At 37.6% G+C, this 25,918-nt stretch overlaps 4 protein-coding genes and 1 long non-coding RNA gene across 5 annotated transcripts; 4 read left to right on the plus strand and 1 right to left on the minus strand.

Moving 5' to 3' along the window:
• Positions 1-62: 62 nt before the first annotated feature.
• Positions 63-7,309, plus strand: LOC111470875 (3beta-hydroxysteroid-dehydrogenase/decarboxylase). The gene is made up of 12 exons (XM_023116526.1): positions 63-455; positions 1,293-1,382; positions 1,483-1,616; positions 1,716-1,886; positions 2,285-2,401; positions 2,493-2,572; positions 2,741-2,936; positions 4,161-4,278; positions 5,320-5,494; positions 5,766-5,922; positions 6,462-6,528; positions 6,617-7,309. Exons 1-12 carry the CDS (start codon positions 203-205, stop codon positions 6,814-6,816), a joined length of 1,758 nt encoding a protein of 585 aa, XP_022972294.1. The 5' UTR covers positions 63-202; the 3' UTR covers positions 6,817-7,309.
• An 842-nt stretch (positions 7,310-8,151) lies between these two features.
• LOC111470876 (probable transcription factor PosF21) lies at positions 8,152-12,591 on the plus strand. Its single transcript, XM_023116527.1, has 4 exons — positions 8,152-9,230; positions 9,881-10,013; positions 10,147-10,231; positions 11,939-12,591. Exons 1-4 carry the CDS (start codon positions 8,524-8,526, stop codon positions 12,283-12,285), a joined length of 1,272 nt encoding a protein of 423 aa, XP_022972295.1. The 5' UTR covers positions 8,152-8,523; the 3' UTR covers positions 12,286-12,591.
• LOC111470878 lies at positions 10,239-10,645 on the plus strand. Its single transcript, XR_002715127.1, has 2 exons — positions 10,239-10,378; positions 10,473-10,645. It is a non-coding gene; the product is annotated as an uncharacterized LOC111470878 (long non-coding RNA).
• A 762-nt stretch (positions 12,592-13,353) lies between the features above and the next one.
• Positions 13,354-19,598, minus strand: LOC111470874 (protein TPLATE-like). The gene is made up of 7 exons (XM_023116525.1): positions 18,391-19,598; positions 17,629-18,225; positions 17,182-17,543; positions 16,385-16,688; positions 15,389-15,511; positions 14,350-14,805; positions 13,354-14,154 (listed from the first exon to the last, which is right to left on the minus strand). Exons 1-7 carry the CDS (start codon positions 19,510-19,512, stop codon positions 13,648-13,650), a joined length of 3,471 nt encoding a protein of 1,156 aa, XP_022972293.1. The 5' UTR covers positions 19,513-19,598; the 3' UTR covers positions 13,354-13,647.
• A 1,151-nt stretch (positions 19,599-20,749) lies between these two features.
• LOC111470877 (probable transcription factor PosF21) lies at positions 20,750-25,671 on the plus strand. Its single transcript, XM_023116529.1, has 5 exons — positions 20,750-20,910; positions 21,923-22,652; positions 23,685-23,817; positions 23,953-24,037; positions 25,019-25,671. Exons 2-5 carry the CDS (start codon positions 21,949-21,951, stop codon positions 25,354-25,356), a joined length of 1,260 nt encoding a protein of 419 aa, XP_022972297.1. The 5' UTR covers positions 20,750-20,910; positions 21,923-21,948; the 3' UTR covers positions 25,357-25,671.
• Positions 25,672-25,918: the final 247 nt, after the last annotated feature.

The following is a 25,918-nucleotide window of genomic DNA, read 5'->3' on the forward strand; positions in this document are numbered from 1 at the left end:
GTCCAACAGAAAACAAAAATTAAATGAACTACCGGTAGAATTAAATAATATATTTTTTATTTTTATAGGCATGAAATTTCCGCGCCAACTACTTCTCTCCAGCGTCGAATTCCAACCCTAACAACGACCTCAATGCATTTTCTTCTCTGTCTCATTCTCAATTCTCTCGTTTTTCTCTGATCTTTCCTCCTATCGATCGGAAATGGAGGTCGACGATCGCTTTGTGGAATTGAATGCCAGGACCTGTGTGGTGTTGGGCGGTCGTGGGTTTCTCGGCCGATCTCTCGTTCTCCGCCTCTTGAAACTCGCTAAGTGGAATGTTCGTATCGCTGATTCTGCTGAATCGCTTGAACTCGATCCCTCTGAGCAGGATTCTCTCCTCTCTGACGCGCTTGTCGCTGGCCGGGCTTCGTATTTCCACGTCGATGTTCGCAATAAGGATCAGATCGTTGCAGGTGTTTCTTTCTCTCTCTCTCTGGTTGATTGTGAAACGTGGAGAAATGTTACTTTGGTTGCATTTGGTTTTTAATGGATGGAGCTAATTGAAGTGGTTTTGATTTTTTTTTCTTTTTTTGAAATGCGAAGATTCTGAGATGTTTTCCCTGGCTTTGGAGCTGGTGGAATTTTAGAGGATTCGGATTGGTTTATTGTACACATGCTTTTTTGGAGTTTGAGTTAACTTTATCCTTTTGAAAATAATGATGGATAGAATCAGAAGATGATCGGACTGTTGAGGCAGTTTCCATGAACTGCTGTTGAAGTCCGAAGAATTATTTGAATTGTTAAAAGGTTGTTAAGAGTCGAACGAAGCTTGCAACTCTAGGTTCTTGTTTCTTTCGTGCTGCGCATGACTTTTTCTTTTGTTTTTATTAATTTTTCAATTGTGTTTGTGAGTGATTTCGTTCTGGAATATTCTCTCTGTTGAATCATAATGTTCGATTGAGAAACTTCTGTTATCTATGAATTTTGTGGAAATTCTCAACTGCATCATAATAAATAAATGAATAAATAAAAATGGAACGTCTTCGATGGAGAAAAAAATTTCAGCTATCAATAGCGATGGGAGGTTTCCTGTAAAAACCTTCATCTGCTTGAAAGCTTAGAAAAAATGTGGAGAGAAGAAGAGAACTGAAAGTTCCATAGTGAATTGTTAATTTTTACGTGAGTTTATTGCCATTCTTCACTGTTATTGCTTCCATCTCTGACGCCTATTTTCTATCCATAAATATGTCGATTACTTAATTAGGTACCAGCTACTTGTATGACAGAATGATTTTTTTTTCCTTTTGCAGCTCTCAGTGGTTCTTCTGTTGTGTTTTATATGGACTATGAAGATTCACATTCAAATGATATTTATCTCTCATACATGTTTATAGTTCAAGGTATAGAAAGCCGTTAACCATTTGAAAGAACCCTTGTTATTCCGAACATATCCCACTTCAAAGAAAGATGTAATTGCCAGCATCTTGATTTCTCATTTAGGTGCCAAAAATGTCATTAATGCTTGTCGAGACTGCAAAGTAAGACGGCTAATATTTAACAGTTCAGCTGATGTAATTTTTGATGGTTCGCGTGATATACAAAATGGAGAGGAGCCATTGGCATACCCACGGAAAGTATGTTGCTATCTGAACTATTTCTCAGTCATCTATTTTGGACATCCCTAACATTCTCTTCTGCTAATCATTTCCTCATCAAGTGAGTACTATGTACAGTTTGAGGACATGTTGAGTGACCTAAAGGCTCAAGCTGAAGCACTCATCCTGTTTGCCAACGATATAGATGGACTTCTAACATGTGCACTTCGCCCAAGCAATGTTTTTGGGCCAGAAGACACACGACTAGTTCCTTTCGTGGTGAATCAGGCAAAATCTGGTTTGGCAAAGGTTTGCAAAATTATTTATGTTTTACTCCATGCTTTGTTTTAGTGCTGCATGTAAACTTCTGTAAAATCCATAAAATATTGTGGATTATTTGTGCTTTACCATTTAAATGAGCTTGCATAAGAACCATAGACCTAGTAGAAATTGGTGCCATGATACAATTCATTGTAGAAAGGTCATATATCTAATAATTAATTGAGAATAAACAATGAATTGAGAAAAAAATGGAATACAGTTAATAGAATAGCTATAGGGCCTTTTTAATATTGAAGTACTTGATGAACTCGTGTTTTCTTTTCTCAAAGTAAACTTAATGCATTGAGAATGCTTGCCTGTTAGTGTGATCTATACAAGATGTACATTGTCTACTCTTATTGAAGTAACAGAGTTTCTCATTTCAGTTCATTATAGGGAATGGCGAAAACCTGTCTGACTTCACATTTGTTGAGAATGTGACCCATGCCCATATCTGTGCTGAGGAAGCACTAGATTTTCGAATGGTGTCTGTGGCTGGAAAGGTATCGCGTTTAAAATATTGATACATGGCCTTTTCTAATAATTTTAGTGATAGGGTTCATAAGAAAGCATTTCCTTTTTATCATTATGTAGGCATTTTTCATCACCAATTTTAAGCCCATGAAGTTTTGGGAATTTATCTCTCTCATTTTGGAAGGCTTGGGTTACCGAAGGTACAGAATTACAGTCCATGAACTTGTAGTCTTTGTTGTTCTGTCGATCCCTTTCCTAATTCTTTTATGCTTGCGTTGGCATATATTTGATGAGGATACTAAGGCTAGATAATTTTTAGTTCTCATTCTCTTTCATTTGTAATTCTATCTTGCTATGTGTTCTGGCAGGCCATCCGTAAAACTTCCCTTTAAGATGGTTTGGAATGTTCTCTTGTTTATGAAATGGATACATGAAAAGTTTGGATTCAGTAGATATAATCATTCCACTTGGGCTCGTTACATTCAGCTAGCCGCGTGCACTAGAACCTTTAACTATGTTGCTGCACATAAACAACTTGGGTACTCTCCTATAGTCTCCATGGAAGTAAGTTGTAATGAAAATATACATCAGTTTCTCTTCCACTCAATATTTTTCTTTAAATTGTTTTCTGGAAAATTGTCTCCTGTTTTTCTCACTTGTCTTTGTTTACTATCCTATCTTTGATTAATTTATTGATACTTAAGACAGGATGCATATGATTATGCTGATTGAGATTTTTTGGTTTAGTCCTTTGGAAAAAAGGATTTGGTTGTAAATGAAGAACTTGAATTTTAAATTGTCTTGGGCGACCTTTGGGGGTTGTGAGGTTTGCCAACTCCCCTGTTTGTATTTGGGTCTCCCTCAAGGGAGTATACCGAAGCTTTATCTTTTGTGCAATTCAGTGGTAGAGAAAGTTAAAGATGGTTCCCGTCCTCCAAAGGGGTGATAAAAATCAAAGTTCAGCAGAATATTTTAACCCAGGGATTAACTGCCCAGTTAAAGATGGATAGTGATCATCAATGCAAAAAGCCCATATCATGTTCCTTGAAACAAACAGGCTATTATTGTTGTTTCTAGAGAATAAAGGATTAACTGGCTAAAAGCAACTCATCTTGGATTCTCTATCTTGTTGACAAGAGTGCATGCCTTAGCCTCTCTTACGGTTAATATCTTATAGAAAGTTAAAATTTTCAGAAAGGTAAAAGGCTAAGGAGCATGAATATAAATACGAAACACAGATACGACATGGGACACTGTAACACGTTATATTTAAAAATCTAGGATATAAACACGACAATGACATGTTTATGAATAATAAGATTATTAAAAGTTTAAGAAATTAGAGCTTTTATTAGGGACTAGGGAGAAAGGCCCCAATATCTAATGTGGCTTTCTTCTTTTCTTCCTAATAAAATTTAAAATAATAAAATTTTAAAAAATTAAAATCCGGCTTCAAGCACTGAGGCGTGCTTCATAAGGGAGCAGGATGCCTTTTGCCTGGGTGCTTTTCAAAGTGCTGCTACTTCTGGACATTGTAGTTCATGGAATTCATGCTTTTATTTTCCTCTTGAACTTTTCTGACACCCGAAAGCCACTTTCATGGTATCTTCCTAAATAAGGTGGTAACAATTGCATTAAGGAGCTAGGATTTGTTAGAGAAGCTAACGTAGATGATGCAGCTTATAAATCTTCTGCAACTTCTGTTTGATTGGAACAGTCAGACCTTTGTTTGAAGCACTGATAGCAGTACAGTTACAACCTTTTGTTCTCCATTTCTTTTCTTTACAGGAAGGAATCACACTAACCATTGAATCATTTTCACATTTGCGCAAAGAATTATCTCTTGCAAGTCTCACTGAATTTACTGAAGAATCAAAAGCCGATAAGCTGCTGGGTGGTGGAAGAGGTTCAAACTTTTTCTCATTTAATGTATTTAGCATCATTTTTTATATTAATAATCCTTAGACTACTTCAATCGTCATTAAGTTGAATTTTCTGATTTCAACTTATCGACCTTGTGTTCTCTAGATGATTGTATTTTTTGTATTTTATATGTAACTTGAATGGTTGTTGCCAATTGACAAAATAAATGCATGAACATCACCTCATTCAGTTTGATCATTATGTAGTTAACTAGAACCCCCAGCGGCTCAACTGGGACTGACTGGGAGCATGCTTGATGTACAATATCCTTTATTTGTCATTTTAAATCCTCTACCAATAAAGGTTTAGTTTCTTGTATTGAACACTTTTGTTAATAAATTCCTGTGGGTTATTATTTTTGTTTTGGAAATTTTTTTTGTTATTTAGGCTACACGGATATTTGGCCTCTGAGTGAAATTCAAATCACAGTTTTCATTTGTAATTGCACGTGTTATAAATTGGAAAGCCTTTTTGTAGTATTTCCTCTTTGGGAGGGAGTTTCTGCTATCCGTCCTTCAGGGTATGGTTTTAATATACTCTTACACATGTCTAACAGAGAAGAAGAGAAGAAGAAAAGGAAAAAAAGAAGGAAGCTTTCGCATATTGGGGGAAGTTGGTTGTTTTATGCAATATTTTGGGGTGTTTTGTGTGTCTGGTTTTCTCTTCTATTGATGGGTTCTTTTTTTTCCTTTTTTTTTTTTTTTTTTTNTCCTATTTTGCTTGTACTCGTACTCCTTTCATTTTGTTGATGAGAAGTCTTGTTTCTATGCTAGAAAATAGTCTATGGAGAAGAATCTCATTTACTGATGAATGTTGAAATTCATCTGTATACCATTTCAAATTTATAATTGTTCTTCCTTATTGCTGCATTATTTGGTTTACCTCCGATAATTGTTTTTCCTTATTGCTGCATTATTTGGTTTACCTCCGATAATTGTTCTTCCTTATTGCTGCATTATTTGGTTTACCTCCGTAACATAAGGTAAATCTGTACTTGGAGAATGACATTGGATTCTTTCTGCAGTTGCCGATATACTGTTATGGCGAGAAGAGAAGAAGTCATTCACGTGTTTTCTTGCTTCGTTTCTATTGTTTTATTGGTTTTTTCTACGTGGAGGAACTTTTATATCATCGGTAGCTCAGCTTCTGTTGTGTATCGTTGTCGTCCTTTATGGATATGGCTTCATACCAGCAAACATGTAAGTATGCTCATGAAGCCGAAATGCTACTTCAGCATAGCTTCTAGAAATTACAATTCTGAATCTTTTATGACTTTATGATTACTGTCTTTATCGTGGAAATGGAAGTGAGATGTTTCACATCCAAAAGTCTAGGATCCTTGATTTATTTTTCTGCAATTATTTTTTCCCATGATTTATTTTTCTGCAATTATTCTGATTTTTTTTTTTTTTTTTGTTAATCATCACTATTTTAATTTTAGTTGAACTGATGCTGAGATTTTACCATCAGATATGGGTTTCCTGTCCAGAAATTATCTGCGACTATGTTTGGACCATCTGATACAGTAGTCAGAGATTCGATCATGGGCATAGCATGCTTGTGGAATAGAGGTGTACATAACGCAAGATCATTGGCCCGAGGAGAAGATTGGAATTATTTTTTGAAGGTATGACTTCGACACTCGTACTTTGTTTGTATAAGGCGCTGCTGTGCTGTTTGTGAAATTTTGTATTTCATGAAGTTTTGCGTGCACTTTGTCCCAGTATTTTCTTTAAGTGCAAACCGAGAGACCCAATAGGCACGGTGACAAAGAAACCAAATCTCTTTTTGTTGTTTATGAAATACATAATGTGTGGAAAAAAAAAAAGAGGAAAATATAGTGTTAACTTCCAAGGTTATGTCATACGTTGTTGAATTTTAGAAGGTTTAATAGGGCTTGATTGGTCCAAATCTATTCAACATTCTTTTATATTTTATGCGTAATAAAACTATTTCAATTTTTTGTTTAACAGATACATGAATTTTCAAATACTTTAAGTCTTAGAAATATCAAAGTTTTGATCATATAATTATGCACGATCAAAATTTTAGCTTTTACTGCTTCAAATTCATCTTAAGTTAATAGAATAGTTGGTTCTAAATGGTGCTACTTACCGTTTTGTGTTGTATATTTTCACATAATTAAACGTTTCACTGATTGTACAGGCCGTAACATTTCTTTACCTCCTCAAGCTGTTTCTCTCACGATCCTTGACTTTGCTGATAGGCATGGGTAAGTTACAACTAAGTTTATTCCATAACACCAGGCAGTGCTTATTCCTCCTAACTTAGTTCAATAACTAATGGTAATAACATTGTAGGACTGGTGTTTGCATTCACTGCATTCTTTGTGTATGAGCAATACGAAATCGAGATTGATGGATTTGCTAAGTTCCTTTTCATCAGCATCATGGAATTAAAGAGTGTACTTGCAAGTCATTTACCACCTCCATTGATGTCGTTTCTCTGGTGTGACAAATTATCACATCAACCTAAAGAAGTTGCAATGTCAAAGCGTTAGAGCAGAATCCCAGAACGTTCAAGGATTGGAAGATTGTTCGAGTGGATCTCCTTCCGATCTATCCGTTAGCTTTCTCAGGTTTCTACCAGAATATATAAAGTCTTTCCCCCCAGTAGAAGCGAAATGGAGCTAATCTATTTTAATAGAAAACTCGACCCAGGTTCTTATCTTCTCACAACATTTTATACCATCTCTGTGCAATAAAACGTTGAAATGCGATGCGTAGTGTAGCAGGCGCAACCGAGATGTTGATGAATATTTGGGTTGAGTCTGGCTTTTCCCTCCTTTTCTATCAACAACATTACTTGTACTATTGGTAGCCAGCAGCTAGGGCAGTTTTTCAAACGTGAGGCTGCAGTTTCATTTTCCTTGAAACACCGTACAGTCTTGAAGATGATACAAAATCCCTCTCCCCTTGAATGCAACGCAATTTCTTAAGCCTTTTACTTTGTGATTTAAAGTTACTTTGGTTTCTAAATTTTAAATTTTGTTCTATTTTGGTCTCAGAACTTTTTAGGAACGTTTACTTTTAGAAGACTATCTATTAGATGATGATTCTGTCAATATATTCTACATTTTCATCTTTATTTTTTGAACTATTTGAAAGTTGTTTTATAGAACAGTTTGGGCCTCGGGAATATTCCAAATGTGGAGGGAAGGTCAAAAGAAAGATGTTCATAGTAGAAAAACAGGCACTTGAACCAAAAGAGGAAGAAGCTCTAGGTTGGATAACTCAACCTTGATTGATGTACATACATGTGGAGTACATCAATCAGGGTTCTGTTAGAGACAGGTCCTTAATAACTCTAATCAAAGAATTATAACAAGGAAAAGGTGTGAAATAGAGAGATTTTTCTTTAGATATAATTATAGTATACTAAAACGATGTATTATGCGGTAAGCGACCGCCCGTCGGCGATCACCGTTGCCAAGAATGACATAGTCGCAAAAGTTTTGTAGTGCTATACACCAATGTCGTTAGAGGCATATACTAATCTAGATAGTTTTTTTTTTTTTTTTTTGTCCATGTTTGAAAGTTGAAAACCATAATTATAATTATAAGATCCAAGTTTTAGGAACCGTTTTATTTAATACACTTTTATTATTCGGTCAAAGAGTAGGAGGATGCTCTTACACCAAAACCTTTTTTTTAAAAAAAAAAAAAAAAAAAGAGAGAAAATTGTGGATGAAGATAACTTTAATATTTGTGAGCTTTGTATTTTATTAAAAAAAAAAAAAAAAGCAAAGAGGACAATTATCTTTTTCTTGTGTGAGCCCAGCTTTTGTTATAAAATTATTAAAACCCTTGATTTAATTTTGTTGGATTGCGTAAATTCGGACCTGATTCCCTCTCTACAGCTGTCCTTTTCTCTCATCATACCCTGCAAAAGTCATCGTTCCCCATTTTTCTTCTTCCTTCCCCCATTTCTTGCGCCTCTCTCTCTATTCTCTGCCGCGTGTTTCTCTACTACTATCCCGTTTCGATTTCTGGTCGTAGTTTGGTTTTCTTGCAATCTACGCCTTGGTTGTTGTTGTGTTCTTCCTCTTCATTTCCACCACTTGATTCGTAATGCTTGCTTAAGTCGAGGGCTTTTGATTTGGTTTGATTCCTTGAATACCCATTTTGGAGCTTTGGTTGAATGTGGAGAGCTGTGCTTGTTTGATGAAAAAATTTGTTTAGTTGCTTTACAAGGGTGTTTTTAGTTCATGGAGAAGGACAAACCCCAAAGCCATTCTGGTGGATTTCTTCCCCCATCGAGTCGCTACTCGAGTCTTTCACCAACTGCAAGTAGTTTCAATGGAAAATCCGAGACTGCTTCGTGTTCAATGTCACTTCCTCCAATGGCTCCGAGTCCTAATTCTTCCGATTCGGGTCAATTTGGTCGTGGAATGTCCAGTGATTCCAATCGGTTCAGCCATGATATTAGTCGGATGCCTGATAACCCGCCGAGAAATATGGGTCATCGACGTGCCCATTCCGAGATTCTGACTCTTCCTGATGATATTTGTTTTGACAGTGACCTTGGTGTCATTGGTGGTGCTGACGGGCCTTCCTTTTCTGATGATACTGAGGAAGATTTGTTGTCCATGTACCTTGACATGGATAAATTCAATTCTTCCTCTGCTACATCTGCAATGCAAGTTGGGGAGTCATCTTCCGCTGCTGTAGAGGCAAGATCAACTCCTACTTCAGGAATTGGAGCTGCAACTTCAAAGGATGATGCTGCTGTTGGTTTGAAGGAGAGGCCAAGAGTCAGGCACCAGCACAGCCATTCCATGGATGGCTTGTCAACCATAAAGCCTGAGATGCTTGTCTCGGGGTCTGAAGAAGTCTCTGCCGCTGATTCCAAGAAAGCTATGTCAGCTACAAAGCTTGCTGAGCTTGCGCTAATTGACCCCAAACGTGCAAAGAGGTATAAATCCTTCAACTTCGTTGGAAGCTCTATCTTAGTTGCAAGAAATGCATGACGCTATGAAGTGATTTTGTCAATTTTTGACAATAAGTTTAGTGTAAGCAACTATTATCATTGCAACTTATTACTAGTGAATAAACTTAAATTTTGGTAGATCATGCTGTACATCATTGCGCTCTAATGAATGAAAATCTTAAATTTTGGTAGATAGAAGCCAAATCATTTGTCTTGGTTGTGTATGTTCTTTGTTCTTGTAGTATATCTTCTGATGAAATTACTTCATTTTCCATCAAGATAAAATAGTTTGTCTATCAAGACTTTTTTTGATGAATTTTGGCTCTAAGAAAGTGGAACCCAATCATTTGTGTCGAGTTCTGATGCATCATTTTACATTTAAATGGTGTTGAGTTCATTTCATTTACATGGATTGTGTTTGTGTGTTCTCTTAGAGCTTGAAGAGCCTCGAGCCCTTTTTTTTTTCCATGTTTACTACCTCTTTCTCTCCATTTAAAGCCTGTTTTCTCCAACTTTTCCATGTTTCTGATTATTGCTTCTGTACCCTCCAATTATTATTTTTATTTTGTTCCCGATCCAAAAAAAAAAAAAAAAAGGAAAATTTGTTCATAATCCCTCTGTTGTGCATTGCATAGGATATGGGCAAATAGACAGTCAGCTGCTAGGTCAAAGGAAAGAAAGATGCGGTACATTGCTGAGCTTGAACGGAAAGTTCAGACTCTGCAAACAGAAGCAACCTCATTATCTGCTCAATTAACCCTCTTGCAGGTGGTTATCACAAAATTAATCGTGTTTATCATATTTTTGGATGTGTAATTTATGTTTTCATATGATTTTCATTCTATCTGCATTTGAATTTATATAAAATATCTTGCTTTATGTATTGCCTCCTTATTATCAGAGAGACACAAACGGTCTTACTGCTGAGAACAGTGAACTTAAGCTGAGGTTGCAGACAATGGAGCAGCAGGTTCACCTGCAAGATGGTAAGGACCTCTGTAATCTTTGTTTTTTTTGGTGACTGCACATTATAATTGCCTTCTCTTAGCTTTTTATGTAATCTCTCTGTTTTGTAATTAACGAAGGTACTTGTTGGAAGATAATTTTATATACATTTCTTAAATACATAGAGAGTTGCGTTCCTTGGAGTCTCTGTCCTATGACATAGAGATTTTTCGGTTAAGATATGGCCTACGGGTCAGGGGTTTAGTACAAGTATGACCCGAGCGAAGATTTATAGAGACATTGTAAGAGTTGATACAGAAGAGAAAAGTTGATTAGAAGAAGCGTCAGATTAGAACTTGTTAATGATTATAGGATATGATGTGTTTTGTTGAGAGAGACAAAAATTGGCAGCCTATGAGATTCTTGACACAGTTTAGTGGGATGGTTGTAGGAAATTGATCAATAGACATCTGAGGAAGGATTACTTTATGCAGGAAGATGAGAACTTTATTTGGTGATTGTGAAGTGGGAAGATAAGGTTCTTCAGATATTAGAATCTCGCTTCGAGTTTCATTTTGACCTGTATATTGGATTGCGCTCGTGCTTCTAGTGAATATTGAAATAGTTAATGACCGGGCTTCTCTTTGAGTGGACCAACACTCTGAAAGGAGCTGAGCCAGTTTTCTGGTTTTTATTGCGCGTCTCAATTAGTTTATTATTACCGGTTAAACCAATGTACTCAATTTCAAGGTTCAACTGCAAGGTAATCTTTAAACTGATGGGTTTCTTGCTTATTGTCACAATCCTCATTTGCATTAAAGATGTGACACTAGTGTAGATGTTGAAGGAACTTGGATCGGCTATGTAGGAGGCACAAGCACATGGCTTGTCTTACCTTGTTGGTTACTATCTTGAAAACATTGGGTAATGCATGTCGATATTTGGAGGGATTAAGTAATTGGAAACTCGAGGTTTAGAAATGTTTGTAGAATTAAGCAATTGCCATTTTGTTTCTTTGTTTGCGTAGATATTATGGATCAGCTACAATCAACCATATGCTTAAAGAAAACATTTGGCAGCTCTCTCTTGCTGAATAGATCATGCTTGATAGATATCTTATATTGGTTTACACATGGTATCTGGTTCCAGTTAAGAGGTAGTCTGTTGTAGAAATTGTCTTTGAGACTGATTGATCGAGGCCTGATCTCTAATTTCCGAACATCGTGCTTTTAGATTGTTATATTTTCTCGTCAAAGTGAGCATTGGTCACATGTTTGACATATACCCTCGATCAAGAGGTCAAAGTGAGCATTGCTCTCTACGGTTTTTGGACTCAAACAAATAGGCGGTTATATTTTCTTCATGTGAGGCTAAAAATTTATGTGCCTCTACAAATTAAAAGACATTACATTGGTAACTGGCATTTAGGAACAACAATGATGTGAGATCCCACGTCGGTTGGAGAGGAGAACGAAGCATTCTTTATAAGGGTGTGAAAATCTTTCCCTAACAGACGTGAACACTAAAGGGAAGCCTGAAAGGGAAAGTTCAAAGAGAACAATATCTGCTAGCGGTGGACTTTAGCCATTACAATTTACCATACTGTATTAGATTTTGACCCCTTGACATGATAGAAGATTTTTTGAATTAGGGGTAGAATTGATGGGAAACCGTTCTTAATTGTGTCATGAAGACGATTCAATAATTTTCTCATGGGGCTCCATCTTTATTGGCATCTCTTTTGACAGCTCTAAATGAAGCATTGAAAGAGGAAATTCAACATTTGAAAATATTGACTGGCCAAGCAATCCCAAATGGTGGATCAATGTCAAATTTTGCATCCTTTGGAGCTAGCCAACCATTTTACCCAAACAATCAAGCAATGCACACTTTGTTGACTGCTCAGCAATTTCAGCAACTACAAATCCACTCACAGCAGCAGCAGCAGCAGCAGCAACAGCAACAGCAACATTTTCAGTACCATCAGCTACATCAGCTTCAGCAGCAACCAACGGGAGACATCAAAATGAAAGGACCGACATCTTCTCCAAGTTCGAAAGACAACACATCAGATACGTCCTCTCCCTCTTGTTGAAAAAGATAGGCTGTGAACCTACTGGTTCTTAAAGCTTTTGATGGTTAGCTATCAGAAACTTAGCTGCATTTGTTATCCAAATACCACATTTCTGGCCTCCCTACTACAATCTTTGGGTGTTCCCCTCTCCATAAGCATTTTGTTTTCCTTCCCTGTGTCTGTTAATTTATGTGTAATGTTCATTTGTTGTAGACAGACATGTTGTAGTTGCTTTGTTGTTAGATTGTGGATATCACAGTTTCTCTTATTATTTGTAGCTTAATTTTCTTTTCAAGGTTTATTATTATTAACCTTTTTCTTCCTCCACTCATATTCTTTATTTATTTTTTATTTTTTTGTAAAATAAATGTTGTTCTTAATATATGGTTTGGAGATACTCTCATCATCTCCTTCCGATTATATTATAAGTTTCGGCCATATAAGTTTCGTCTCTCAATTTTTGAGTATGTGTGTCCATTTGGTATTGTATAGAATTTTCAAGTTTTTGTCCATTTGGATTTTCAAGTTTTTTAAATCTTCAATTTTGTGTATAATAGTATGCTGGTCTATGAGACTATATTTAAAATATACGAACTATCTATAACTCGAAGTTTAAAGTTCATGGTCTCATCAGGCATGTTTACCGTTCATAGGCTAATAGGTGGGCCATCCATGAACTTGGGGTTTAACTCGAGTCATTTCTCTTCTTTCCTTGCTTGGTGACTCAGTTCTCGTTTTGTTTTGGTCATTTTGATTTGATTTATTTGGCTCGTAGTTTATATGAGTTTTCAACCCGTCTGTCGTGGTTCAATTTCACCTGTAAACACCTTTTATGTAGTTTTACCAGAATAAGAATAAAATGTGCTACATCCATGTGGCTTCCGTTTCTTTTCCTGTAGATAGTTGACAAGTATTTCTTTTCTTTTCTTTTCATTCATAAAGTAAAAAACCTTGGAGAAGAAGTAATGAAATACCGTAGCACTCATCCATGTGGCTTCCCTTTCTTTTCCTCCTCCGTTGTCACTACCATCAACCCCATGTGTCTGCACCTCAACAAGAGCAGAAACAAAAGCAGAAACAGAAACAGGATACCCATAACTGTAAATAACATATACATTCCTTTTTTCCTTCCTTCAAATAAGAAGATAAAACTGATACCAGAGAATTCATCAATCCACAAGATGCATATTAAAAACGTATTGATAACCGAACTAACAAATACATGATACAATACACAAGCAGTCCTTCCGGGGGTGGTGGTGGTGATGGGAGGGATCCTAATGAGAGCACACTCGCAGTCAAAATTACACAAATGAGCTAATCCTCAACAAACTAGAAGGCAGAGAATCTACATATTACGGAAACAAAAATGAGGCAGCTTAATTAGGCTTTGTTCGCTCTATCCTTACATAGCATGTGCCATTCCTGAAGGACTGCAGCTTGAAGTGCAAGGTGCTCGACCTCTTCTGCACTTAATTTCGACAACGTTGATGGTCCCTTACCGTTTTCCTCACTATCTTTCTTCTTCTTCTCTTCTTCACTGTCTTCTTCATCATCGTCATCGTCGTCTGATTTTGGGGTTTTTGGTGGAGGTTGAGCTGCCTTGAGCAAAGCTATCCTCTCCATTGATATCTTCAGCCTCTCTGCAGCAGCCACCTTGACTTCCTCTTCGGGCATGTACTCGACACCTCCATCAGTTATATCATCTAGCCAACCTTGAGGATCAGCTTCAATTTCCTTTGTAATTGATGCATCAGATGCTCGAACAACGAATTTGCAAATCATGGTCGTTGTTTCATCACCTAGATCTACGTTTCTGCTTACTTCACTAGCTCCGAATATCATCATGCCCACAAACCCCCCATACCATGTTTTTGCAGCCAAACAAAGCTACAAGCATTCAAATAGGAAAAGTTAGTAATGGATCGACAGAACTCAATTTATTAGTTAAATTGAAGACGAATTAGCTTCAACTTCCCAGGAATATAACATTTATATCAATCTTAATGTCCAAGTTGGGTTTTCCCCCCTTTTTCTTAAGGGAGCTTAGTGAGTAAAACATATAAAAGAGAGCACAGAACCTACCTGAAACCCTGCCAAAGTTCGAATAATATATGAACAAACACTATGGAAAGGCTTGGTGGACAAAGATTTCAATCCACTCAAAAAAGGAGATGCTCCATATTGCTGCGCAGCAGTAGCCTTGAAGCCAGTTCCCTCATAAGTATAAGTGCCAGTATACTCTACAATTGCAGGTAAGCTTGGCCATAGGCGGAAAAACTCCACAGGAGAAATTTTATGTGGCGAGAGAAGCTCAGTCAACGGGATCTTGTAAGGAAGACACCTCAAAATCACAGGTTCTCCTAGCTCTGGCCTTAAGCTTCTCTTTTGTCTGATAATGTTAGAGTCTTCTTCCGTGTAATCCCCATCGTAATCTCCAGCCCCACCACTTCCGTAGAAGGGGTAGTACAAGACTTGAACCCAGAGGGCACATCTCTCAAAATGTGAAACACCAACTGTCACACTGCACAGAACTGGATCCTGGAAACGGGGGAAGCAGAGTAGTGAGATAGCCTTTCCTTGAGGAACAAGGCAAGAGATAGCAAGTGAACAAGGTTTTTCTAATATCAAGTGAGAAGTTACTTATAATTGATCCCAAAGGCATAATAATTTATTAGGTCATGACCAATAAATTATTAAAGATGTTTCTTAACATTCTCCGAGCACAAGTTTTCAAATTTGTTTAACGAAAAGGGCCAACATTTGAATTACTAGTTTTTTTCAATCATTAGAGATAACTATCTTGCTCTGATGCTTCATTTATCAATATATTTCTTAAAAAGAAACAAAATCTTCATTAACGAGCACATCTATTTATTTCAAAAACTTAATGCTAGGCAGTGGTTGACTCAATCAAACTCACTAAATTGATAATTCCATCGAGCTATATATTCTTGTCTACAATAGGCTTCTAAACAATCACAGTCGGAAGTAATTTAAAATGAAAATAGCTGCCGTATTTTTTCTGTCACGTAATGGAAAGTTGCTGTCCAACATACTAACCACTAAAAAAAATGGAAAGTATAACCAAAGAAAAGAAAAATGATACACTACAAATGGGTACCTGTGACACAAGATGACGCAGTTGTCTCACTGCTTGAGGAGAACCATCCATGAAATATAATGCTCCAGACAACCCCACTCGGATATCCACACGATTTAGTTCAAGCTCAGTTAAATTTAGAACCTGCAACATGATACACTCACACGTCACCCAGAAGATAACCAAATAAATATTCAACAGATAGTAAAAGGATGTGAAGCATGAAAACATTTTCAGATATTCTTTTATTCTTGATTGTAGATAATAAGGGATATTTGTAATTGACTTTCTTTAGCTAAGCCAGTCTTGATGCATAGCTCTTCCTTGGCTTTCATGGTCTGTCATATCATAGGATACTGGTAATTGAGTGTTAAAGAAAATTGAAGGTCAATTTTCTTTTGGAGATATTACTTCGTTCTTAACGTAAACGATCAGAGGTCAATTGTAATTGGCCTCTTTTGTTTAGTTGGATTTTTTCATTGTATAATATTATTCTTCTTTTTGACACTTTTGGTGCTTGATTCAGCTTTGTTCAACTTTAATAAAACTTCACTTAATGTAACCTGATTTATCTCGTGGTAATTTGGACAACATTCTTCACAACTTCTTTAAAATTTATATTGTATAATTGAGATGTCTTGGTTTATATCAGAAGGATTCTCGGGCAATTAGACTCATTACCTAATATATAAAGCCCTTACCAAGGAGTTGGCAAAAATACTAAAGGAAGTATTGCATCATAAGATTTTGAGTGTGATTCTGCTTCTATAGCTACATGTGGGACATCTTCGTGTTCTAGAGCTCTTCATTTTTCTTTTCTATTACTGACAATTAGGGACGCTTCTTGTAACTTTTGTATGGTGTTTGTAGGCAGCTAGAATGTTGGTTCAACCTAATGATCCTATTTTTTGTCTCTACTATTGAACCCTTGTTCATTAAGGGGATAGGTATTTTCCCGATACATTATGGACTATTAACAAAATAAACAGCAGTAATGAGAAAAGAAACATCTTTAACCTTCAAATGTAGAGTAATCCTTCCATCGCTTGAGTTTGCTAAATGATATGCTTCAACATAGCAAGGATCACTACTGCCAGTCAAAGTAATTGCAGTTGGAGGAACCTTGAGAAGAGTAGAATCAATTCCTTTTGTCAGCAAAAGAGTTAATTCACTAGAATCTGGCCTCCAAAGCTCTAAAATAGCCTTGTGAACCAAACCTTCCAATTTTCTGTCCTGAGCTGCAGCTGCTTCATAGAACTGCACGGTTAGTTTGTGATGGCTAAATGGGTAATCTCCTCTGGCTTCACTGACACCAGCCCACCTGTAATCAAGCAAAATTGACTTCATTAAATAAACTTGTCACTTGTTTATTTTTCAAGTAAAAACAGAAGAACAAAAATCTGAAAAGAAAAAACAAGAGTTTCGCAGTGTGAACTCCCAAATCCAACTTCGAGTCCTTCTTTCCAAAGATGATGGATAAAAAACAAGCTAACATGAACCAACCAGCCTCTGCTGCCTACCATCCTTACTCAACAGTCTTCAAATGTAAAAGATAACCAAACCTAAATAAAAGTGTCCTTCCTAGAAAATTGTAGTAACCAGTAATCCCATTAGAAATGACAGAAAAGTCCAAGTTTGGGAGAGAATGCTTGTTTCACCGAAATGAAGAAAATGTGCTAGCCTATTTGGGTGGTTCAGCAAGGACTAGCGTTAGAGGTAAAAATATTTTCCTTGAAAACTGAGGGCCATCGTATGGTGAGCACTGAAAACCACCCACAAAAAAGTTGATATTTAGCAAGGCAATATATACTGACCTGCTTTCTGGATTGTTTGAAGCATACTTAATTCTCTGTAGAATTAAACGGCATTGGTGTTTGTTGACTGAATCTGCCAAGCCATTAGCTCGGAATTCTTCAAGTTCTTTAGTCAATAACTGGCCAGCCCTAGGGTGACGAGAGCCTAATCGCTGAGCACACAAAAGCACTCCCTGCACATCTTGAAGTCTATTTGTTGTCTCTACTGCTGAATCTACGTTCGATAAGACCTTGTGGATATTTGTAACGATAATGTTTAATGGGTCATCAGGGTCGTCAGCTAGAAGGGGATCCAACCCTTCAAGATCAATATGCTCTGAAATTACCCAAAGAAGACGGGCAGTTATTCTTGGAGTATTTACCTGCCACATTATTAAGTTGACAATAAAGAACCATTAAAAACAGGTCGATATATTAGAAAAGAGAAAGATATACAAATTGAAATACCTCACGTAAATCTTTCACAAGTTCACGTTGCAAGTTTTGCAGCCTTGTCTCATTCAAAATTTGATCTTGAGATGCTCCATCCTTGATTCTTTTTACTCCTCCTCTGGTATCATATATATGGCATAGCCTAACTAGCAACTTCAAGTAACAATCAATTGCATATGTGCGGCCATCACAATCCCACTTGACACAGGGCCTACAGACTTCAACCACCTCCAATGCAGGCTCTGTCCAGTTTAGTGCTCCATAACCAGTTCCATAGGCCAAGGCTCCAATAACTCTGCTTTCCATCCCAGAGTTCTTCTGTTCGGGCAAAGGTAAAGATAACTGAAAGCAACTTTCCACCAATGAAGCAACCAATTCCTCCCTAAACAAGCCTTTACTTGTAACAGTATTAAGATCGTCTCTAATTCTAACATCTTCAAATAAAGAAGCAATATCAGTTCCTGCAAGAGGTTTTTGACCTCTACGAACACTTTCCTTGGCAAAAAGGTCAACACAGAGAGCCGTACGACAAATACACGCTAAGGCATGCATACGATCTGACTCTGCTCTCAAGTTCCTCACCATAAGAAGTAGTCTCTTGAACAATGAAACCTACTAACAACAGACATCATATGTCAGGATACAGTCCTACTTTTAAGGTCCAGGCAAAGATATGAGATCTTGTGAAGCAATTATAATTTTAGTTACACGCCACAAAAATGCAGGACAACATGTTGCATAACAAAAAGTAGAATAGATGAATATGAACACACATACCTGCATGTGCAGATCAAGGAGGTGAAGATTGGTAACAACTGCCCGAACAATACTTTCTCTAGCAGAAGAGAATTCTTGCCTATCCCAGAGCGTGAGAATTGCTATGATCGACTGAGAAGCCCACTCAGGCTTCCCTCCAGGCACATCAGCCAAGTACAGCATATTAATCCCTACCTCAAAAATCAATGCCGGGTCCAACGAAGAAGCTAAAAATGGCGCTAAATGGGTTGCTACATCTGAGACTCCCACAAACCTCTCCGCACTTGAGTCCATAGTGGTTCCATTGCCAGTAGAAGATTTCGAAAGCTTACTGATGACTTCAGCTGCCCCAGAAGCCACAGCCTTCACTGCATACACAATTGGAAACACAGTGGCCCTAAAGCTCTCCACAGGCAGAATCAGGGACCTCGCCATTAATGCATTTCGCTTCTTCCAAACGAAGTCCGCCATTGATGAAATCCAATTGGACCTAATAGCAAGTGAATTTTCACTATCCACCAACTTATCACCTGCCAACCTACTCATTCTCTTCGAATCAAATTCCTGGAACAACCTTCCGACTGACTCGAACGCAACCTTCGAAACCGCATCCGACTTATCCAGCATGTTTTTCCCAATACGCGACCACCAATTGGAAACCTTATCGAGCAAACTAACATTATTCTCACAGAGCGTGACAAGGTCATCCCTAGCAAGAATACACCCCAAAGTTTCGGTGATCGAGAACCTCAAATTATCACTATTAGAATCGAAAAAAGCAGAAATTTCTTTATGGGAGTCACTAATCAGCTTGACAAGGCGATAGGAAGGGATCGCAGCAAGAATTGAAACCCCAGCAGCGGTGACATCAGGGTCAGGAAAGTCGAAATCAGTGCGAATGCCAGTGCACACAATGTCCCAAAGATCCGAAGTAAGACGAGTAGAGCGAATAAGATCAAATGCGAGCTTCTTACAGACGGCAGAAGCAGGGGAGGCTACGATCTCCTCAACGGCGGACTTGGCGATGACGGAGATATCCCGGCCGGCAGCAGATTGTTGCAGTGCCTGGAGGAGAGCACCGGATTGGCGAAGGGCGTCGTTGGAGCGAAGGTCGGCTTGGATCTGAGCAAAGAGAATGTCCATGGAGATACGCTCGTGATCCAATAAGCATGAAACGAGAACCTTGGAGAATTACTACCAGAAATTTGCGACTGAATAAACCGCATAAATTGATTAAGAGATTGTTGGGTGTTTGATGGAGCGGAGGAGGAAGAAATGGAGCGAACCTGAAGCGGGCAGTTGTAAGTGGCAAAGGCGAACGAACGTGGCTTCGATGACTGTGCTGCCATTTGCCGACCGGTATACGGGCTATGGTGGCTTGGTTGCTTTCAAATTGTGGGCTCAGGCCTAGGAGTGAACCCATTGGTCCTAAAGTAATGGCAATTTTTTATTATATTTTTAATATTTTAGTAGAGATGTTCGTTTATATCGTAAATCTTGAGTAACCTAAATGGGTCGGGAAATGGAAGAGGAAATGAGAGAGATTTCTCCCGTGATGTTCTACATTAGTTGGAGAGGAGAACAAACTACTATTTTAAAGTCTTGAAGGGAAGCACAAAAGTGAAAGTACAAAGAGAACAATATCTGCTATCAGTGGATCTGGGTCGTTACAAATGATATCAGAGCCAGACACCGGACGATGTGTCAGCCTTCTCGTTGTTTCCTGGAGGGGGGTAGACATGAGGCGGTGTGCTAGTAAGGACGCTGGCCCCAAAGGGGGTGGATTTGGGGGCGGTTCCACATCGATTAGAGGAAGGAAAGAGTGTCAGCGAGGACGTACGCGTTTTAAAGTCTTGAAAGGAAGCCCAAAAAGAACAATATCTGCTAACGGTGGATCTGGGTCGTTACATCTCCGGTTGGATAAACGTTCTCCATCACTGTCTCCACCCTCACTCCCGCATTCAACGCACTATACTAGAAAATAAGCACAAAGTTCGTGAAGTCAACACATAGTTAAGGTGCAACATCGAGCTATGAGCTCGTGCGATTGCTGTGTAAGGAGAGAGGAAAAGACAGTAGGTGGGTGGTAGCTGATCTCGAGCTACGTGTTTGTGGGTGTAAGGATAGATTAGGCTCGACTATTTATAGTAGAACGGTTAACGTTTTCCTAACTTTTTATAAAATGTTCGGGTTACAAATTATACATTATTTTTTAACAACAAATATAAAAGGAAACACATTAAATTTTTTTATTCATATTATAATTTTTTTATTTGGTGATTTCAATAATTACATGAATGAGAGATGATTGGTTCTTTATGAAATTAGCTATATATATTCAAATTCATAAAGTTTCAAATTATTACAAAATTATAATTTACTAAAATTAATGCAAAGAGAGAGAGAGAGAGAGAGAGAGAGAGAGAGAATGATACAGCCCTAGCGGCCTTGTCCCACCCCCTCCCCTTGACGCTGGCTCGACGGTGGATGTCCCCTCTGTTCGTGTTCTTCACAGATCTTATTCTTTCTCTTGGTCTCAAGGTATTTTCTCTATTCCTATCTTCGTCTTATGCTTATTCATGAATGTCTGCAAGTCCAAGCTCGATTGAAAATTGATATTTCACAATCATATGAATTTGAGACCGAGAGATGCTTCATTTCGTTATTGAATTTCAGTATCCATGTAAATGTTTGCCCCCCTTTGGAGGGTTGATTTGAATTCCACTCGAATGAATGGAAATTGAGGGATGAAGAATATGTAGTCAATGAAAGAAGATCCTGGGAATTGAAATGAGTTCATACTCTGCATTGCACGTTGGGGCATATAAATTGTTGCTGCATTATACGCTTCTTTTCTTCCTAGAGAGTTCTTCTACTCCAGAATTTATTTTATTTTCTTTGAACCAAGTTGAATTGTTTCTGTCATTTAGTGGATCTGTGGCATTTTGCTTTTGGAAGCTTTTTTCGGCTCCTTCGCTAATAACATTCTCAATCTCAATTTTTCAATAGGATGTATAAGAAATTGTTTCTGGCTTTGAGTGGATCTGTAACCTTTTTCCTTTGGCAGCTTCCTCATAGCCTTCTTTGATACCAATCTCGATCCAATTGATTCTTGTATAAAATTAAAAGAAAAAAAAAGTCCATTTTGGTTCTTATATTTTTTAAAAGTGACCATTTTGATATTTGTTTGCAAACTTCTAACCCAAATTCTTTGTGGTTTAAATGGAAACTCTTTTAAACAAAATTATGACTATGTTCCAAGAAATTTATGTATAATGTTGTGCTGAAATTGTGTTAAAAATGAGGTAGGAAACGAAATTAAAGGGCCAAAACAAACACTTCATTTGTAATGCATGTCTAGTTTGATTTCTTGCAATCTACGCCTTGGTTGTTGTTTTGTTCCTTTGATTTCTACCACTTTATTTGTAATGCGTGTCTAGTTTTGAAGGCTTTTGATTTGACTTCTTGAAAACCCATTTTAGAGCAGTGTTAGTACGTGAAGTTTTGCTTGTTTGATGACGAATTTGTGACTTGGAATTTCTGTGTTGTTTAGTTTCTTTACAAAGGTGTTTTTAGTTGATGGAGAAGGACAAACCCCAGAGCCATTCTGGTGGATTTCTATCCCCATCAAGTCGTTACCCAGGTCTTTCTCCAACTGGAAGCAGTTTCAATGGAAAATCTGAGGCAACCTCGTCTTCAATGACGCTTCCTCCAATGGCTTCGGGTGCTAATTCTGATTCAAGTCAATTCAGTCACGGAATGTCCACTAATTCTAATCAGTTCAGCCATGATATTTGTCGGATGCCTGATAACCCGCCAAGAAATATTGGTCACAGACGTGCTCATTCAGAAATACTGACCCTTCCTGATGATATATGTTTCAACAGTGACCTAGGTGTCATTGGCAGTGCTGATGGGCCTTCCTTTTCTGATGACACTGAGGAAGATTTGCTGTCCATGTACCTCGACATGGAGAAATTCAATTCTTCCTCTGCTACCTCTGCAATACAAGTTGGCGAGTCATCTGCTGCTGTTGTAGATGCAAGATCAACTCCTACTTCAGGAATTGGAGCAGCAACATCTAAAGACGATGCTGCTGTTGGCTTGAGGGAGAGGCCAAGAGTAAGACACCAGCATAGCCAGTCCATGGATGGCTTGTCAACCATAAAGCCTGAGATGCTTGTCTCAGGCTCTGAAGAAGTCTCTGCTGCTGACTCCAAGAAATCCACGTCAGCTACAAAGCTTGCTGAGCTTGCACTAATTGACCCCAAACGTGCGAAGAGGTCTAACTTCTTTGGATCTCTTTTCCTATTTTTTGTTTAACATATATAAAAAAAATAATGTGTGTTTTTCTTAATGATATATCCGTATCCACAAGCAGGTTTTCCTTGTTGCTTTATTTTGATTCTTTTATATCTACTATGCCTGCTCATGTGATGGTCAGAATTATCGTTGCTGTACAATTTATGTCAATTCAACATTTCGGCTAATTTGGATCCTTTACCCCAAAATTGAAGAAATGTATGATAATATGGAGTATTTTTGCAATACTTAGACATTTGACTACAAGTTTAGGAGAAATTATTTGAGGAACCTGCTGCCAGAGACTAGTAGCTCTTTACCATGGGATGTATGAGAGACTAATTGTAAAAGTACTTTGTTTTTGTATCCATCGGTTATGAAGGGGAAAATAAATTTGAAAGTCTAAATCCGATGGTTTTAATGAGGCCCTCATTGTGGCGGCCTCATTGAGTAATTTGGTTAGCATCAATGAATTTATGACTATTACTGTTAGTTTCCAGGTTTTTTCCTGGCTGATTAATTAATTGAAGCTATTCCTATTCTCTGTATATGAAAGGTCGTTGCAACTTTTGAACTAGTAATTAAACTCTCTGGCCTCTGCATTTTGTACAACATTGCTTTCTAATGAATCAAAATGTGTATATTTGAGTGGGTAGGAACCAAATCATTGGTCTTTTTGCCGTGTATGTTTTTTTTTTCTCTCATCTCTTGTGATGAAATTTCCTTATTTATTATGAACATAAAATAATTTGTCTATCAAGACTTCTTTTGATGAATTTTAACTCTTAAGAAAATCGAACCCAGTCTTTTGGGTGTATTACAAGACAGCTTTTAGAATTTAACTGGCGTTCGATCATTTACTTGGATTATGTTTGTGTGTTCTCTTATCTCAAAGAGCCTGGAGACTTTTTCAAACCCTGTATGATGTTTACGTGACACCTTTTCATGTTTGAGATTATTTGCTCTCATGTCCAAGTATTTGTTCATAATCCTCTATATTGTGTATCGCTTAGGATATGGGCAAATAGACAGTCAGCTGCTAGGTCAAAGGAAAGAAAGATGCGGTACATTGCTGAGCTTGAACGGAAAGTTCTGACTCTGCAAACAGAGGGAACTTCTTTATCTGCTCAGTTAACCCTCTTACAGGTGGATTATCGCATAATTAATCGTGTTGATCATATTTTTGGATGCCCACTCTATTTTTTCATATCATTTGAATTCCAGCATCTTATTTTCTCGGTATCTCAGTATGTAATGACATCGTGTTTTACTTATTATCAGAGAGACACAAATGGTCTTACTGCTGAGAACAGTGAACTAAAGCTACGGTTGCAGACAATGGAGCAGCAGGTTCACCTACAAGATGGTAAGGACCTCATCTTTTATTTCATGGCCGAGGCTAAAGCTACGACTGCACACTATGTTTGCCTTCTCTTAATTTTATCTGATCACTCTGTTTTTTTATTTTTTCAAGTAAATGTAGGTGCTTGTCGGAAGATGATTTTGTATGCATCTTTTACATTTGTAGACTTTTTTCTAGTCTTCAAAGGCATGTTTGAGAGTGATTTTGAAAGGGTTAAAAATCGCTTTTGTCGTGATTTGAAATCATTCCTGAACATGCTTTATTTTTTAAAATCAATTTATATGATATGAAAATCACAGTTAAAGTGTAATCACTCTCAAACATGCCACAAGTCTCCTTATATCATATGAGCTTTTATAGTTGTTAATAAGGGTTGGGGGTTCAGTACAAGCATGGTCTAGGTGAACATTTGTAGAGACATAATAAGGGATGATACTAAACAAGAAGTTGATTAGATGAAGTATCAGAGCATAGCTTTTGAATGATTTTAGGATATGGCGTGTCTTGTTGAGAGAGAGGGAGAGAGAGAATGTGGCAGTGTGTGGGGCAGCCTTTCTTCTCCGAACCCTAGCCATCCCTTCGCTAAGCCTCGGCCCGCTGCCATCATATCTGACTGCTGCTCTCCATTCACCTTAGGTTTTGGTGGTCCTCTTCCACTTTTTCAGAATAATTTTTGCCTCCATGGATATGAAAAGTTGTTGCTTCGGAATATTCTCCTCAGTATTTGGGGTGAAAATGGTACGACTTTTCGTGGAAAAAATGGAAAGTAATCAACACGTTTTTCTTTCAATCCCTCTCCTTCATTGGTTCAAATGTTCCAAAACGAGATAAGCTTTTGTAATCCCTTGGGTTCTGTGAAGCTTTTTTTAAACTTTTCGTTAATGAAAAGTATGTTTTAGTATAAAAAAAAGGCAGCTTGATGAGATTCAATAAATTTCTTGTGGAGCCCATCTTTACTTTATTAGCACCTCTCTTTTCTTACAGCTCTAAATGAAGCACTGAAAGAGGAAATTCAGCATTTCAAAGTATTGACTGGTCAATCAATCCCAAATGGTGGATCAATGACAAACTTTGCTTCCTATGGAGCTGGCCAACAATTTTACCCAAACAGTCAAGCAATGCACACTTTGTTAACTGCTCAACAGTTTCAGCAACTTCAAATCCATTCACAGCAGCAGCAGCAGCAGCAACAACATTTCCAGTACCATCAGATGCATCAGCTTCAGCAACAATCAACTGGCGACATCAAAATGAAAGGTCCGACTTCTTCTCCGAGTCCGAAAGACAGCAACACATCAGATACGTCCTCTCTCACTTGTTGAAAGCAATAGCATAGCAAACCTACCGATTCTTGCCGCTCATAGTTTATTTAATATATATAAAAGAAGAGATGACCCACTGTTCAAAACTTTTATGGTTAGCCATCAGAAATTTAGTTGCATTTGATATCCAAATTTCACATTTCACCTCCAACCCACAATCTTGCAGTTCCCTTCCTCATTCAATGCCTTCCCCTCTGCTTTCCTGCATCTGTCAACTAATGTATAATGTTCATTGTTGTAGACAGAAATGTTTGTAGTTGATTTGTTATTAGATTGTGGATATCACAGTTTCTTTAAGCTTCATATGATTTTCTTCCTCGAACCTTAGCCATTGTTTTATTCTTAATATATGTTTGGAGACTCTCCATCAATTTGCACTTCGTTTGATTATGCAGTTGAATTCTTTCTATTCCAATTGGGAAACATGTCTTGAAATACTGTGGAGAATGATAGGAACTAAAAACAAAGGGGAAAAAAAGCAAAGGAAAGAAAGTTGCAGGGTGGTGCTTGATCGGAGTATTGACTAAAAACCCATAAACTACATTGGAAAATCTATATATAA

This window comes from Cucurbita maxima, unplaced genomic scaffold (assembly GCF_002738345.1).
Source record: "Cucurbita maxima cultivar Rimu unplaced genomic scaffold, Cmax_1.0 Cma_Scf00047, whole genome shotgun sequence".
Classification (NCBI taxonomy): domain Eukaryota; kingdom Viridiplantae; phylum Streptophyta; class Magnoliopsida; order Cucurbitales; family Cucurbitaceae; genus Cucurbita; species Cucurbita maxima.